This window comes from Malaya genurostris, chromosome 2, assembly GCF_030247185.1.
Source record: "Malaya genurostris strain Urasoe2022 chromosome 2, Malgen_1.1, whole genome shotgun sequence".
Classification (NCBI taxonomy): domain Eukaryota; kingdom Metazoa; phylum Arthropoda; class Insecta; order Diptera; family Culicidae; genus Malaya; species Malaya genurostris.
In genome coordinates, this window is record NC_080571.1 from 298,114,433 (window position 1) to 298,128,249 (window position 13,817).

Here is a 13,817-nt window from a genome sequence, read left to right on the forward strand (position 1 = left end):
TGCTTATTGCACTGACAAGTAAAATTGATTCCACGAGCTTACCTGATACATAACTGCGTTTAGTAAAGCTTTCACAAGCGGCCCTTTCACGTGAGCATCCAGTGTCGACGCTGAATGCAACGAGGGTGAAATATTGACTTCTAACAACCAGGGAACTAGTTCTGAATCAAGCAACACGTCAATCCCGAACAGTTCATAGCAGTTGTATTTGCTAGCTACATTCAACTTAGACATGGCATGAATCGGTCCTTCCCCGGCCAGTATCGTTCGAAGAACCAAGTTCCTCAAAGCACCCCAGAGTCGATCGGTGTCGATACCTTGCTCGGCAAAGTAGGACCATAGTGATTTGATCGTCCATTTGTGACCTTGGCAGACATCCGCATCCTCGTTGGCACTGTAGTTGTTTGACAGTTTGTTAATACTGTAGTTAGTTAAATGCATGTATCGATCGCTCAACGTATCCGACTTTTCACTGTACTTAACCGAGGCAAATCTAGCCAACCCATCGGTATGCATATAAACCCTGAGAGGATTAATAGAAGTTACCAGGACATATAACCGCAGATCGAATTTACTGCCATTGATCAGCAGAGGTCTTTCAACATATCTCTGCACAATAAGTGGCTTTCGCTTGGGAATTTGCGACCAACGGTTGACGACCTTGATCCCCGTGCCTCTTGCGGATGCGGGCGGTTTGATGATCCATTTACAGTTTCGCTGACTGTACCGCGGCCACATTTGGCGAAGCATTTTCAGATCCTGAGGTATGATGTAGGTTCTAGGCATGAAGCCGAACTCTTTCTTTCCGTGACGATTCATTTGCGCTTGAAGGTTTCGCCAAACGCGATCTTTTCTGCCAATTTGAAAGCTTCCGGGTAGGTGATTGAATTTCTGATACGAACGCAACGTTTTGAAGCAAGGGCTCTTCATGTGTTTGCCCCAGATACCGATCCAGTCATTCGTTTCTGAATGCAGCAATATGGAAAAGAAAAGAGGAATAGAATAAAACATAATATAATACATTGCGGAGATACTCACTTTTCAGTAGCCGGAAGCCGCTGTTGATGAGGACTTTCCGTACGATAATTGGTGTTATTAATGTCATCTTCCACTTGAGCACTTTGTGAATACCCGGTGGCATCGGGGGCCCTTTGTCCTCGTGTGTTGCAAACGTGATATAAGGCGGTACGTTAGGGAACAAGCTGGGAGCTAGCGGCCCATCCGGCGGATAGCCTCCTTGCACACAACCAATCGAAGTGACTGGTCCTTTCACCAATGAGGGTGAAGGGGAAGTTGAATGGGATTTCGTTCTTGCCTGGTATGCCGCCAAATAGGTTTGATAATTATCTTCTGAATCGGTTATCGATCCGTTCAGTAGCTCATCATCGTCACCTAGTTCATCGTCCAAATCATCATCTTCGCCGCACTCATCGTCCAGGTCTTCATCATCCCCGACGTCCGAGTGCCCGATCGTTTCCGTGTCCAGATCCTGGGTATGCACGGATTCACCACCGCTCGTCCCCGTAGAAATCCCGGACGGAGTTGGTGAGGTAGAACCGGCCATTTGTTTGTGCAGTGGTGGCGAAACGGATTTGCGACCAACGAGACTTGACACACCACCTCCGGAAGCAACGATTGCCGATACCGTTGTCGGAGCGGATTTCAGACTTGACTTGTACTTGTTTACTGCTACTCCAGTACGAGAGCGAACAGTTTTCGTTGCCCGTATTCCGTTAGAACTGGAAGAAGTCTTTACACCTTTTGACCGGTGCTGTTGTTGTTGTTGTTGCAGTTGAGACATAGTATTGTTTGAAGCTTCCTCCAGACCGGTGATTTCAGTCGCGTTTATCATTTTAGAGGGTGGCGAATCTTTGGGAAGCAGTGGCGAGGCAACACATTCGAGCGTTTCATCACCCTCCAGCGTTGGTGAGATAGTATCGCGAGTTCGCTTGAGACATAACTACAAAGAGAATGGAATGTATTTATACATATTACGTGGGATGTTCAATTACATTAGCTAATTGTACTCACATCACGATTGATACCGGCAGTTGTAGTTCTTCCGTTGAACGACGATGCTATTATCGGCGAACTGGTATAGAGTTCGTGTGGTTCGGATTCACTACGTGCCCTTAGTTTCCTATTGCTTCGGTCAAAAATTGTGTTCCGAGGGTTGAATGAACTTTCTAAATTTCGTGCAAAACGTGATTCTAGCTGTCGATCTCCGATCATGTAGTATCCGCTTCTTCGATCTCTCCGATAAGCATCCAGATCACTCATATATACATCTTTCGCATTCACACTGCCTTCCAGCCGGTTGTGTCCATTATGCATTACATTTTCTTTCGCATTGTTGGTTGCGATACTGGGCAACTGTTCACTGGTTCCGATCACTGGCAGCATCTTCCGGGTACCGGTAGTTTGCAGGCTGAATGATTCGATTAGTAATGATGGATTGTCGCCTTTCGATTTCAGAAGCTGCTGCTGGTGGTGATTATGGTGATGATGATGATGTTGATTATGGTGGTGCTGACCTTGAAGTCGGGATTTACTGCTTTTGGTTTCGTGCATCGGTGCCATTGGCAGGCACTCACTGCGACATCTTCTCCGTAAGGTGACCTTTTGCGGTGCTACCGAGGGTGACGTAGACACACTGGATGCCACAGCTGACTGATGTTTCAGGCGTGAACTACTCCGAGGGTACTGCGTTTGGCCGTTTTGCTGTTTGAAATCCATTATGGTAGCGAATTTTGTCGTTATCTAAGAAAGGGAAACAAACGAATGAAAGGAATGACATCAATTTCCAAGTGCGCACATTATTGCTCCTATGCAAAGAGGATAATTAGCATTACATATTTGAAACACTCATAGCACAAATATAACAACGTGAGGATTATTTTAAGAATCACTGGTCGTTTCATAATCGTTTGGAACTGCTGTCAAAACGAGGCACGTTGAACATTATTCGTTGTACGATCGACTGATTTGCTACGGGATCCGGATGAAACTACTGACAGAATAATTGAAGCACGAGTCCGTGCTTTCCGCAAACGTCTCAATGGATGATGTGAGCAAATCAACCACACATCATTTTTCGCGAAATGTGAAACAAAACGCAGTTACAAGGTGCTCTCGGTGTTTTACGCACCGTTTCTTCCTACCGCGCACTATACTGTTGCTTCGGTCCAAACTGTTTGACGATTACAGCGCTAGCGTTTTCGTACGTAGGAACATTATGGTCGAAGTCACTGCTTGATGATGACGGCAATTATAACTCCCCGCTGTCACTTCTGGTTTGTCGCGACGTACACGAATTTAATTTTCGCTGATATCTCGCTCACTGTGCCGTCGTAAAATTGTTGAAAATGATGATTCTGCAGCTAGTAGGAAGTTGTACTAACCTAAAAGATTGACACGATGCTACCAATCGAAAATCACCAAATGTATTCCGTCAATCGTAAGAAATTAATCACGTTCTTATCCCAATGCTATGCTGTATTACCAACACATATTGGTACTTATAGTTCGAATTCTCTTCACTCTCGTGAGATTGTGCTTCTTGCAACAGTGTAGTGGACTTCAATCGCACGGCCAGCGGACTCAGCACGAAACGGTTGTTGTCTTTTCAACCAGCGTAAACTTATACGAGGGCGTTCGCTCTTCTCAATGGAAATGCGAGCGGTGACGAAATAATAATGGTTCTCATTTATACTGTTCTCGAGTGAAGCTCGCTGTGGGCTAGCGCTACTGAGTCCAGAAATAAATGTTATTGAATAAATAAATTCACGGAAAATTTTGCATTTAAAATCATATAATTTTAACGAGCTGGAATTGTTTACTGAGTAGAATAAACCTGTGCGAATACAAAAACATGAACATTTTACATTGATGTGGAACATAATGACATTTCTTTTTCGATTATTTTCTGCGTTATTATACAAATGTTCTTCAACTATTTAGTACTAATAGCAAAATGGCAATTTTGGGTGTCGTTCTACATAAATAGCTAGGAAGTATACGTAAGATTAATTAGTTATTATTAGAAGAGAAAGTAAAAGCTTGCTTCATTTAGAATTGGAACAAACTTTTACTCATATTGTAGCGCTCCTGGTGGACGGATTCGGAAGTTCTTGGCGCCCACGTGTCGGGAATTTTGTCAGCTTCACGTATGATTTTTGACATTCCGCAAATCGACTCTACTTTGTAAACAATCAATATGGAAGCCGAAAGAAGGGAAAAAATTGTGCACAGTTATTTGGAAAATCCATTGTGGTCTGCATCTAGGCTAGCTTAACAGCTGAAATTGCCCAGAAATACCGTATGGCACGTTATCAAACGGTATAAGGAAACATTGACGACGAATCGGAAGCCTCAAGCCAATCGTCGGTAGGGAACTGTCGACCGGAAACTGCGTGGTAAGATTTTGAAGACGATTAAGAGGAATCCTAATCTGTCTGACCGTGATTTGGCCAGAAAATTCGGTGCTGCCCATAGTACCGTGAGGAGAACTCGACTCCGGGAAGAAATCAAGTCGTATCGAGCTAGCAAACCAACCGATGGGACCATAAAACAGAATAGTGTGATCAAAATTCGGAAACTATATGACCAGGTGCTGACCAAGTTCGACGGGTGTCTTCTGATGGACGATGAAACCTATGTCAAGGCTGACTTCGGGCAAATCCCAGGTCAAAAATTTTACTTGGCAACGGTTCGGGGGGATGGTCCAGCCAAATTTAATTTTGTTTTTGCCGAAAAATTTGCAAGAAAATTTATGATTTGGCAGGGCATTTGCAGCTGTGGCAAAAAAAACGAAAGTTGTCGTTACAAATAAGACAATGATATCGGAACTATACCAAAAAGAGTGTCTCCAAAAACGAATTTTGCCATTCATTCGATCCCACGACCATCCCGGAATGTTTTGGCCTGATTTGGCAAGCTGTCATTACAGCAAAGCCGTTTAAGAATGGTATGCAGAGAAAGTGGTCCAGTTTGTTCCGAAAAACCCTAACCTACCCAGCTGCCTCCAGTTCCACCCTATAGAGAAATACTGGGCAATCATGAAGAGGAGACTCTAGGCAAAGGGAAAGGTTGTCAAAGACATCAATCAGATGACGACCTGGTGGAATAAGATAGCTAAAACGATGGACGAAGAAGGTGTGCACCGCCTAATGAGCCGTGTTACAGGAAAAATTCGAGAATTCCTTCGAAACCGTGACGAATAATTTTATCCGTATTTTTTCTTAAAAGTATGAAGAAAACGCTACATTTGTATAAAAAAGATCTTGAATTTAATCATAAATAACTGAAATACAGGCAATTGTCTTCGTTCCAATTCTATCTGAAGCAAGCTTTAAGTGTTTAGGGACATTTGAAATGCTCTAGTCGATTAGAAGATGAACATTGTAAATGAAGTCGAGCATTAGAAAAAAAATCTAAATGCAAATAACAGTTTCTCTGTATTTACATTCTGTTTCGCAAAATACACAAAAGTGAATTCATTGTAAGTCTGAGTCCTGAGTCTGAAGATCATAAATCAATAAAAGAGAGGATTGATAAAAAAAGGACTATTTCTGAAAATAAAGCTTTGTGAAAACTGCACAATGTTGTTATCATTTTCTTCACGTTTTTTCTTCGACTCATCAGCGCATTGGGAGTTCAAATTTAACTGCCATTCCCACCCAATAATTCAACTTGTATTGCTAAGCAGACACAACGTTTACTCTACTTTAGTAACACTTTGAGCATGACTCGGAAGAGAGCCCCGGCAGATGCTTTCCTTTGATCTTTGACTTTGTATCCAAAAAAACCGCTAAATGTTAATTTAATTGTTTACATCTGAGCAATTAGAAAGGATACTTCACATCTGTGTGGTTTATGTACACAGATAAAAATATTTTGTGAATTTACAGCAGTTTTCATGCACATTTTTGAAGCAGATAATTTTACAGTTTTTCATTACTCAATTTACTTTGAAAGCAACATTAAGCGTTTTTTTTTAATATACAGTCTTGTTGATTGAAGAATCAATGCATTCTAATTCAATTTTACATTGATAACGGTTTTAAATCCGATTTTCGATTCAACTGATGTGATTTACTTGTCGTGTAAACACCGTTATTTTTTACTGTGTGGAGTAAACTTTGCGTCTACGGTTTAACTGTTAGCAAAGATACCATAGCTCTCACATTTCCCGAACAAATCTTTGGCAACATCCTTTTTTGCGAGCATGGCGCCCTCAGATGAGATCGCATCGAATCTAGTACATAGAAGAAGGGGAGAGAAATGTCAATTTCGTGCGCGCCAAGATAGCAGCACTGCGCACCCATACAATTGACATGATATATTGAATGTGATGCCGTGCGATGGCGTTGGTGAACTGAAGATTGGTTTCGCTCCAAGCTGACAGGGTCTGCTGTTAGGCAGCAATAGCAGTTTAATAAGTCGAAACGCAAAGAATGAATAAAAAACGTGCCTTACCGATATTAAGGGACCTGCATAACCCAAAAGAGTTGTATGGCGTTGAATCAACATGACGAATAAATTGGAATAGTTTTAAGTCCAACTTTGAAGATGCTTTTATAATGTCGTCATCTATGATGGTTTGAATTTTAAAACCTAATTAAAACCGGGTATGAATAAACGATTGATTAATAAGAATAATAATAAATTAGAATCTCATCATCCTGTAATCGGAAGTCGGAATTGAATAAAATTCACCAATTTTGTATACGACAATGAATCTTTTAATTTGAATTTTCGTTTATGAAACTCGTTTTGACCTTCTTTCCGAAAACGATTGAGCTCCTTTATTTCCGATACTTTCGGAACCAGAATTTGGAAACCAGTGTAGCCGAAATCAGATAAATTCATCTAAAAGATTGTTACCCACTTAATTTGATTCGAAATTTTTGAAAATTCGTGAAGCCATCTTTAAAAATTGTAATGCGTTCCAAATAAAAGTACCACCCGGGATCAAAAATCGGAAAATCGATAAAACTGAAATAAGTTTATTTGATCTTCGACTATCAAAATCTGCAAACCCGATTAATTTATGGTAATTGAACATTTTTACACTAATCACCCTGTATCTCCTGAACCGAAAGTCGGATCTGATTAAAAAACAGGAAGTTTATCTTATGGATCTTAAAACCTTTCATTTGAATCCTAAATGGAGGAAACAGGTTAGCCATCGACGTGAAAATGACTGACATTATTTTAATTTCGTTGCACATATCTGGAATCTACCCTAAAAAAATATTTTGTTTACAAGGTCAATTGTGACAGATATTGTCAAAAAAACTGAAAATTTTTACATAAAACTTCGTACAACTCAAAAAGTAAACATCCGATTTCAAAACTATTCAATACCGGAATCTCTGAGATCTCGACCTCTTTGTTGAAAACACACATACAGACACATACACGGATATTTGCTCAGTTCGTCGAGTTGAATCGATTAGTATATGACACTCGGCCCTCCGGTCTCGGAAAACTTTTCTAAAGTTTGAGTGAAACTTATACCTATTTTTTATATTTATAAAAAAGGTAAAACAAAGAGATGATTTTATCCGTTGTTTAAAACTGGCAATATTTCAGATATTGAACAAAATCGAAGAAAACAGAATTACTTTCGGATCAAAAGCTATAGGAAATATTGTCAATTCACATTCACATTCACAATTTTTTGCTTAAAAGCTACCAAAATTGACATCGAAAAATTGGCACACTCTTTTGTTAATGGTTATTCATACTGTTTCTCACTGAAGCGAATTTTTACTGGATTTAAGTTAAAATTCCTAGTTTTGCCAGTATCAACATTCCTTTGAATGTCCTGATGTTTTTAGGAAACGACATCTTGTTTTGATCTTTATGGATTTATGATATACCACAGAAAATGAGCACCCACGAGAGGTTCGAAATGCTCACCTTTTTATTTTAGTCAGCAGTTCGTTTTCGTGTTTCGATCGATAAAGTCGCAGATGCCTCCGCCACTATTACCATTGATTTCAAGTGTTACTGAGTTCCACTAAAAAATGAAATGAAAAATTCCATTACATATAGAAGAACGGACCCTACGAAACGAGTACAAAGAAATTATTTCCGGAATGTGTCAAGAAATTATGGCCGTTGCAAATGTGCTTAAGAAACTATTCCTTCTTACGTGGTCTTTGGTATAAATTGAAGATGTCTATCTTCCACGAAAAAGACAGCCAATTTTTTTCTGATTTGAGACGTGAGTTACCACACAGCCTTCAAAATCGAGCAAAAAAACATAATAATTACATAGATTCCGTGTCCAACTTATCAATCTATAGCTGAAATTTCGACCTCGCTGAGCTAATTGTAATATGAATAGCAGTTGCTCGAAAGTAAAATGCCACTGCTGTAAAAAAATATAAAACAATTATAGTTATTTACAGTCATTAGGAGTTAGTTCGACGAAAAATTTTCATCAAAGGGCGGACTCGAACCCGCAATCTTCTTCAACCTGCACTAATAATAAAAATTCAAAGTTCAAAACAGTTACTAATGTTCTTAACGGTGAGTGCAGCTATTAGAGAATTTTGTATTGAGAAGTTTTGGTTTTATCCTTTATAATTTAGAACACAATTTAAATTTAAATATTGCAAATCCTTGTTTAATTTATCTATCGATGTGATGATGCCTTTCTCATAAATGAGATTGTAATAAACGAAACAAAACCTTCGTTGAAGAGTGAGTTTTATGCTTAGAGGACGTAATCGTTTTCAATTTTTATTACGTTTCGTCTTCGACCTATCCGTGCATGACAGTTTGTGTTTGGCCGAGTGGTTACATAAACCGCTAAGCAAAAGTAAACTTTCTATTATTGAACACTTGCATGTTTCGCATCGAAGTGCAATGTTTTAGTCGATGTGCAATGTCTTAATCGATTTTTACGACTTTTACTGACAGATTCAGTATTGGTCACTTGGTGGTAAAAACTTTTTTGGGTTGTGAACTGAGCAATTTACCAAAGTTTTTATAGATATAAGATATCCAGTATTCTGATTGAATGTGTTTTGGTAATAAGTTATTATGTTGTATCGAAGTGAATCTCAAAAAACAAGAAAATAAAAATATGTTCACATTTAGCCCACAGTCGTCGCTACATGCTCTGAGCGTCGCGAGAACGAAACAACTCCAAGCAATCAATCGAACGTACCACAGTCGAAGTACAAAACTCACAAAGAGAGTGATAAACACGAAGAGAAAAGGTTGAAGAATAGCAATTAACGGGCGATTCCTTCGAAGCTAAATTTGAACAAACATCCTGCGTTGCAAGGTAAATGTATATTAGCGAGATTATGTGATAATTGAAGTAAATAGCGTTTGAGATGATTGCTCTTAACTCTTCGCATGTCGGAACAACAACAACTAATTTCCGATTGAATTTCTTCTATGCCAATACCTCGAAAATCCAATGTCTTGATCATGTGCATAGCAACAAACAAATTTTGTGGATAACAAAAATGCAATGATATACATACCAACAAACTATCGATGACTAACGTTCTTCCAATGTTTATACCGTTGTGGTAGTTACGGGAAATATTCAAATGGAGATGATTCCGATAAAAAAAAAAACAATCATTTCAACTAAGAAACAAACGATCCTTGTGAAATGTAGATACAGAAAAAAATTGAAAGCCCGGTAGGTCCGTTTGGACGGGGATGGGTCGAAGAATGTCAAGGTCCTCGAAAAACACCTACCGGAGAAGTGTTGATGAAAGCGGCCCCATTTGTGTTTGGAAAAATGTCCACCTAAGCACATGGCAACAATCCCCAAAGTGGATCCCGGGCGGCGACTCTAAAAATAATATCGCGCAAGAATTTCGCGCGTTCCGTGCTGTCGGCGTCACCGTCAACCACGCGGTCACCACATACCCAAGATTTCGGATGGTTTGGAATGAAAAAGGTGACTAAGTGTGATGGAAATTGAACAAAGCAAATAAAACAGAAAATAAATAAAACGCAACCAAAGCGCCGTTTTCCATGTTGTGCCCCCGCTGCTGATGACGATGCGTTGGTGGGCTGTTTTTCCCGCGAATAATACGCCACTTGTGATTAATTGGTGATCATATATCCGACGACGAGGGGAAATATTCGTCCAAACCATCGGACAATATAAACGTTGGTTTCGTTTCGTGGAAATGTTGTTCCTATAAATATGATAGACAGAAAGTTTACAGAAATACTCTTCCTGGGTTTTATTAGTTGGACATGTTGAGGGGGAAAAGACTGAACAAAAAGACATACAATATTTGTTCCGTTTTGATAAAGAGTTTTTTCTCGCTGAGTCGAATAGAATTATTTGATAAAAAAAGTAGAATTATTTCAAAAGTAGGTACAGGTTACGAAAACGAGATTGTGTTTCAACAATTGAATATGTTTTTAAAGCGTTACATAAAACACATTCATAAAATGGCGATTACTTTTAACATATCCGGAGTAGTATGACTACAAATATAAATAATAGTTACAGATACTAGCGAATTATTTTCTTAATCTGAATATTTATCTACGATGCTAAACGAATTTTTATTTTTTTTAATTTCTCAAGTACTCAAGCAGCGGAACAAATAAGATCATTCGTGTGCAATGATAATTGATTGGAATTCTTAATCTCATGAATATACGTCATTCGATACAAATCGATGAACTTCTTCTTAATCAGTTCGGGACGTCAGTTACCCAAATATAATTTTTACATCTCTCTACCAATTCAATTCGAACTTTTTGATTATTCAATTTTCGATTTCTCCGCGTTTCGCCTTCGGCTCATCAGTGTTTAAAGCAGTTCAACTTGAACCGCCATCTCCGCCTAACAGTTCAATTTGAACCGCTAGGCAGACGCAAAGTTCATACAATTTATATGACCCTTTAAGGATATTTCTCTGCTTCCAGCACCGATGAGCCAAAGGCGAAACGCGAAGAAATCGATACGAAATATGCACTTTTTGTACAAACCAAAAACCCCTTAATGTTCAAATTCTATGGCGACCAGTAGTCGGTCGTAACATGTTTTCACCCGAGACGTCAGACAGGATAAGGCACCTAGTGAAACATCCTCAAAGGGTCATATAAATTGTATGAACTTTGCGTTTGCCTAGCGGTTCAAATTGAGCTGTTAGGCGGAGATGGCGTTTCAATTTGAACTGCTTTAAGCACTGATGAGCCGAAGGCGAAACGCGAAGAAATCGAAACGAAGTATGTACTTTTTGTACAAACCAAAAACCCCTAAATGTTAATTTATTATTTAGTTTTTAAGAACACCTATTTTCTTAACGGATAGAGGATCAATTTAGTGCGATATGAAATGTACTGTAATACTCCTGAATAAACTTGAAAACAAATCGAAACCCAGCGGATAATTTGTTGCTTATTAGTTACGACAGTTTTGAATTTGGTGCTCAATTTTTTAAAATTTGTTTTAAGTACTACATCAAGTTCATATAAAGTTAACGAAGAACCTCTCCCAAATAAGCTTGAAAGCAACCCAATAGATAGTTTGTTGCTAATTAGTTACGATAATTTTGAATTTGCTGCTTTATTGAATTTTCTTAAAGTACTTCGCCTAAAACTCATATGAAGTCAACGAAGTACTTGAAAGAAAAATTGAGTAACAAATTTAAAACCAGCGTAACTAATTAGCAACAAATTATCCACTGGGTATCAATTAGTTTTCAATCTTCAAGAGGTGCTTCCAAACCACTGTAATCAATTAATAACTAATGAGCAACAAAATATCCACTGAGTTTCGATTTGCTTCAAGTTTATTTAGAAGAGCTGTTTAGTTAACTTCATATGATCTTAGTGAACTACTGGAAAAATTTATGAAAATAAAAACAAATTCAAAATTCCCATAGCTAATTAGCAATTACCTATCCATTGGGTTTCGATTCGTTTTGAAGCTTATCTAGGAGAGGCACTTCGTTAACTTCATATGAACTTAGCGAAGTACTCGAAAAAATAAAAAATAAAATGAGCAACAAATTCAAAACTCCGTTACTAATTAGGAACTAATAAGCAACTGGGTTTCGATTTGTTTTCAAGTTTTTTTAGAAGCTTAATTAACTTAATAAGAACTTAGGTCATAACTTCATATGAGCTTAGCTCATAACTTCATATGAACTTAGTTCATAACTTAGTATGAACATAGTAAAGTACTCAAAAAATAAAACAAATTGGCAACAAATTCAAAATTACCGTAGCCGATAAAAAAATTGCAATAAATTATTCACTGGGCTTCGAGGTGTTTTCAAGGTTATTTAAGAAGGCTGCTTCGTTAATTTCATTTGAACTTAGTGAAGTACACGAAAAAATGAACTAAAATTGAGCTACAAAGGCAAAAACAACCGTAACTAATTAGCAACTAATAAGTAACAAATTATCCACTGGGGTTTTGATTTGTTTTTAAAGCTCGTTTAGGAGGGGTACTTCGTGAACTTCATAAGAGCTTGGTGAAATGCTCAACAATATAAAATAAATTGAACAACAAATTCGAAATTACCGAACTAATTATCAACAAATTATTCACCTATTTGAGTTATCATCGGTGTGAGGTACCTCGCTATGTTCATTTCATAATTTGATTTTGGCCGTTAGTAAAAAATTACCGATATTTTTTCCGGTTTAACCCGACCGCGCGTTTTTTGTTTGCACTTCAGGATTAGTTTTTTAGCTTTTATTTCTGAGAGAGTTCGTCATTGCAACGATCAATTTATTTCTGTATATTTAAAATGTTTATTGAGTTATTTCGCTAGCATTCCGTGATTGTGGTGAAGTGTTTTCAAAATAGTTGTAGATTATTTCATTATTAGAAAGCTTATTCAACTTAACATGATTTCTTCAGAAGACAATAGAGTGTAAATATGAAGCATTCATTTTTCATCGATTTTCTTCAATTTTCACATGATTTTCATATATATTTTAACTATCAAAGCATGAAACTAAGCAAATAGTTTTGGGAGCTATAGTGGAAAGTTTCATAATTTCGAACACCGTTAAAATCTTTTCGCGCACTCTTACATTTTCAGTCATTTTATAGCCAGATGTCTTAGAAATGCATGTCGAATTTGGCGAAAATTTACCTTCTGGGATTTTGAAATTCCAGTAATTGAAATTACTGGACATCTGTTCTCAATAGTATTGAAATGTCTTTAACGTCTTTAACAGTTGATTTTCGATATATTATTTCGTATTCCAATCTCATTACGATTCGAAAATTTTCCAATTTTCCATTTTTTTCGAAAACCAATTTTTTTAGAAATAATACAAAATATCGACGTTTCATGAATTTTTCATACATCTGGCATAAAAAAAGTTTCATGTATTCCTCTGTTGTGTAGGGGTCAGTGCGGTAAAACGTCATTTCAATCGAATATTATTAGCTGAAAAAAAAATTTATGGACTCTCAGCATATCTCTTCTCATTCATTTTGCTTTTGTTGCCGAAGCTCCCAGAATTCATCGTCAATTGGATAACCGTACCTAGTCACTTGAAGTTTTGCTTGCTCAGTTTGTAATGCCAAGTAGTCTACCCGTTCCATTGTCTTCCCTGTCTTCACTGTGGGTAGTGAGCAAGTGCGAATAAATAGGCATAAACATCAACTCAATAACACAAAACACTTTTTTCTTTATTTTAATTGATAAATAGAAGGTGGCGGTTCTGATTTGAGTTTTCAATTATCGCCAGCAAGTTAAAATCGATAATTTCGACTGTTTGAAATGTATTGAGATGTGTTTCGAAATATTAAAAATGAAAACTGAAAGAGGGAACAATTCATTATGTTTATT

General features: G+C 37.8%; 1 protein-coding gene across 6 annotated transcripts in view; it reads right to left on the bottom strand.

Moving 5' to 3' along the window:
- Positions 1-13,817, bottom strand: part of LOC131430709 (tubulin monoglutamylase TTLL4) — a 55,584-nt gene that overhangs the window by 6,038 nt on the left and 35,729 nt on the right. For 2 of the 6 annotated variants that reach the window (XM_058595874.1, XM_058595873.1), the window contains exons 1-4: positions 2,853-3,331; positions 2,032-2,760; positions 1,039-1,960; positions 43-965 (exon numbers count right to left, since the gene is read on the bottom strand). In XM_058595874.1, coding sequence (XP_058451857.1) covers positions 43-965; positions 1,039-1,960; positions 2,032-2,760; positions 2,853-2,921 — 2,643 coding nt within the window. In that variant the 5' untranslated portion in view covers positions 2,922-3,331. Of the gene's footprint in view, positions 1-42; positions 966-1,038; positions 1,961-2,031; positions 2,761-2,852; positions 3,332-3,401; positions 3,633-13,817 lie in introns of those variants that run through there. The other 4 variants (XM_058595871.1, XM_058595870.1, XM_058595872.1 and 1 more) reach the window with 3 other exon arrangements.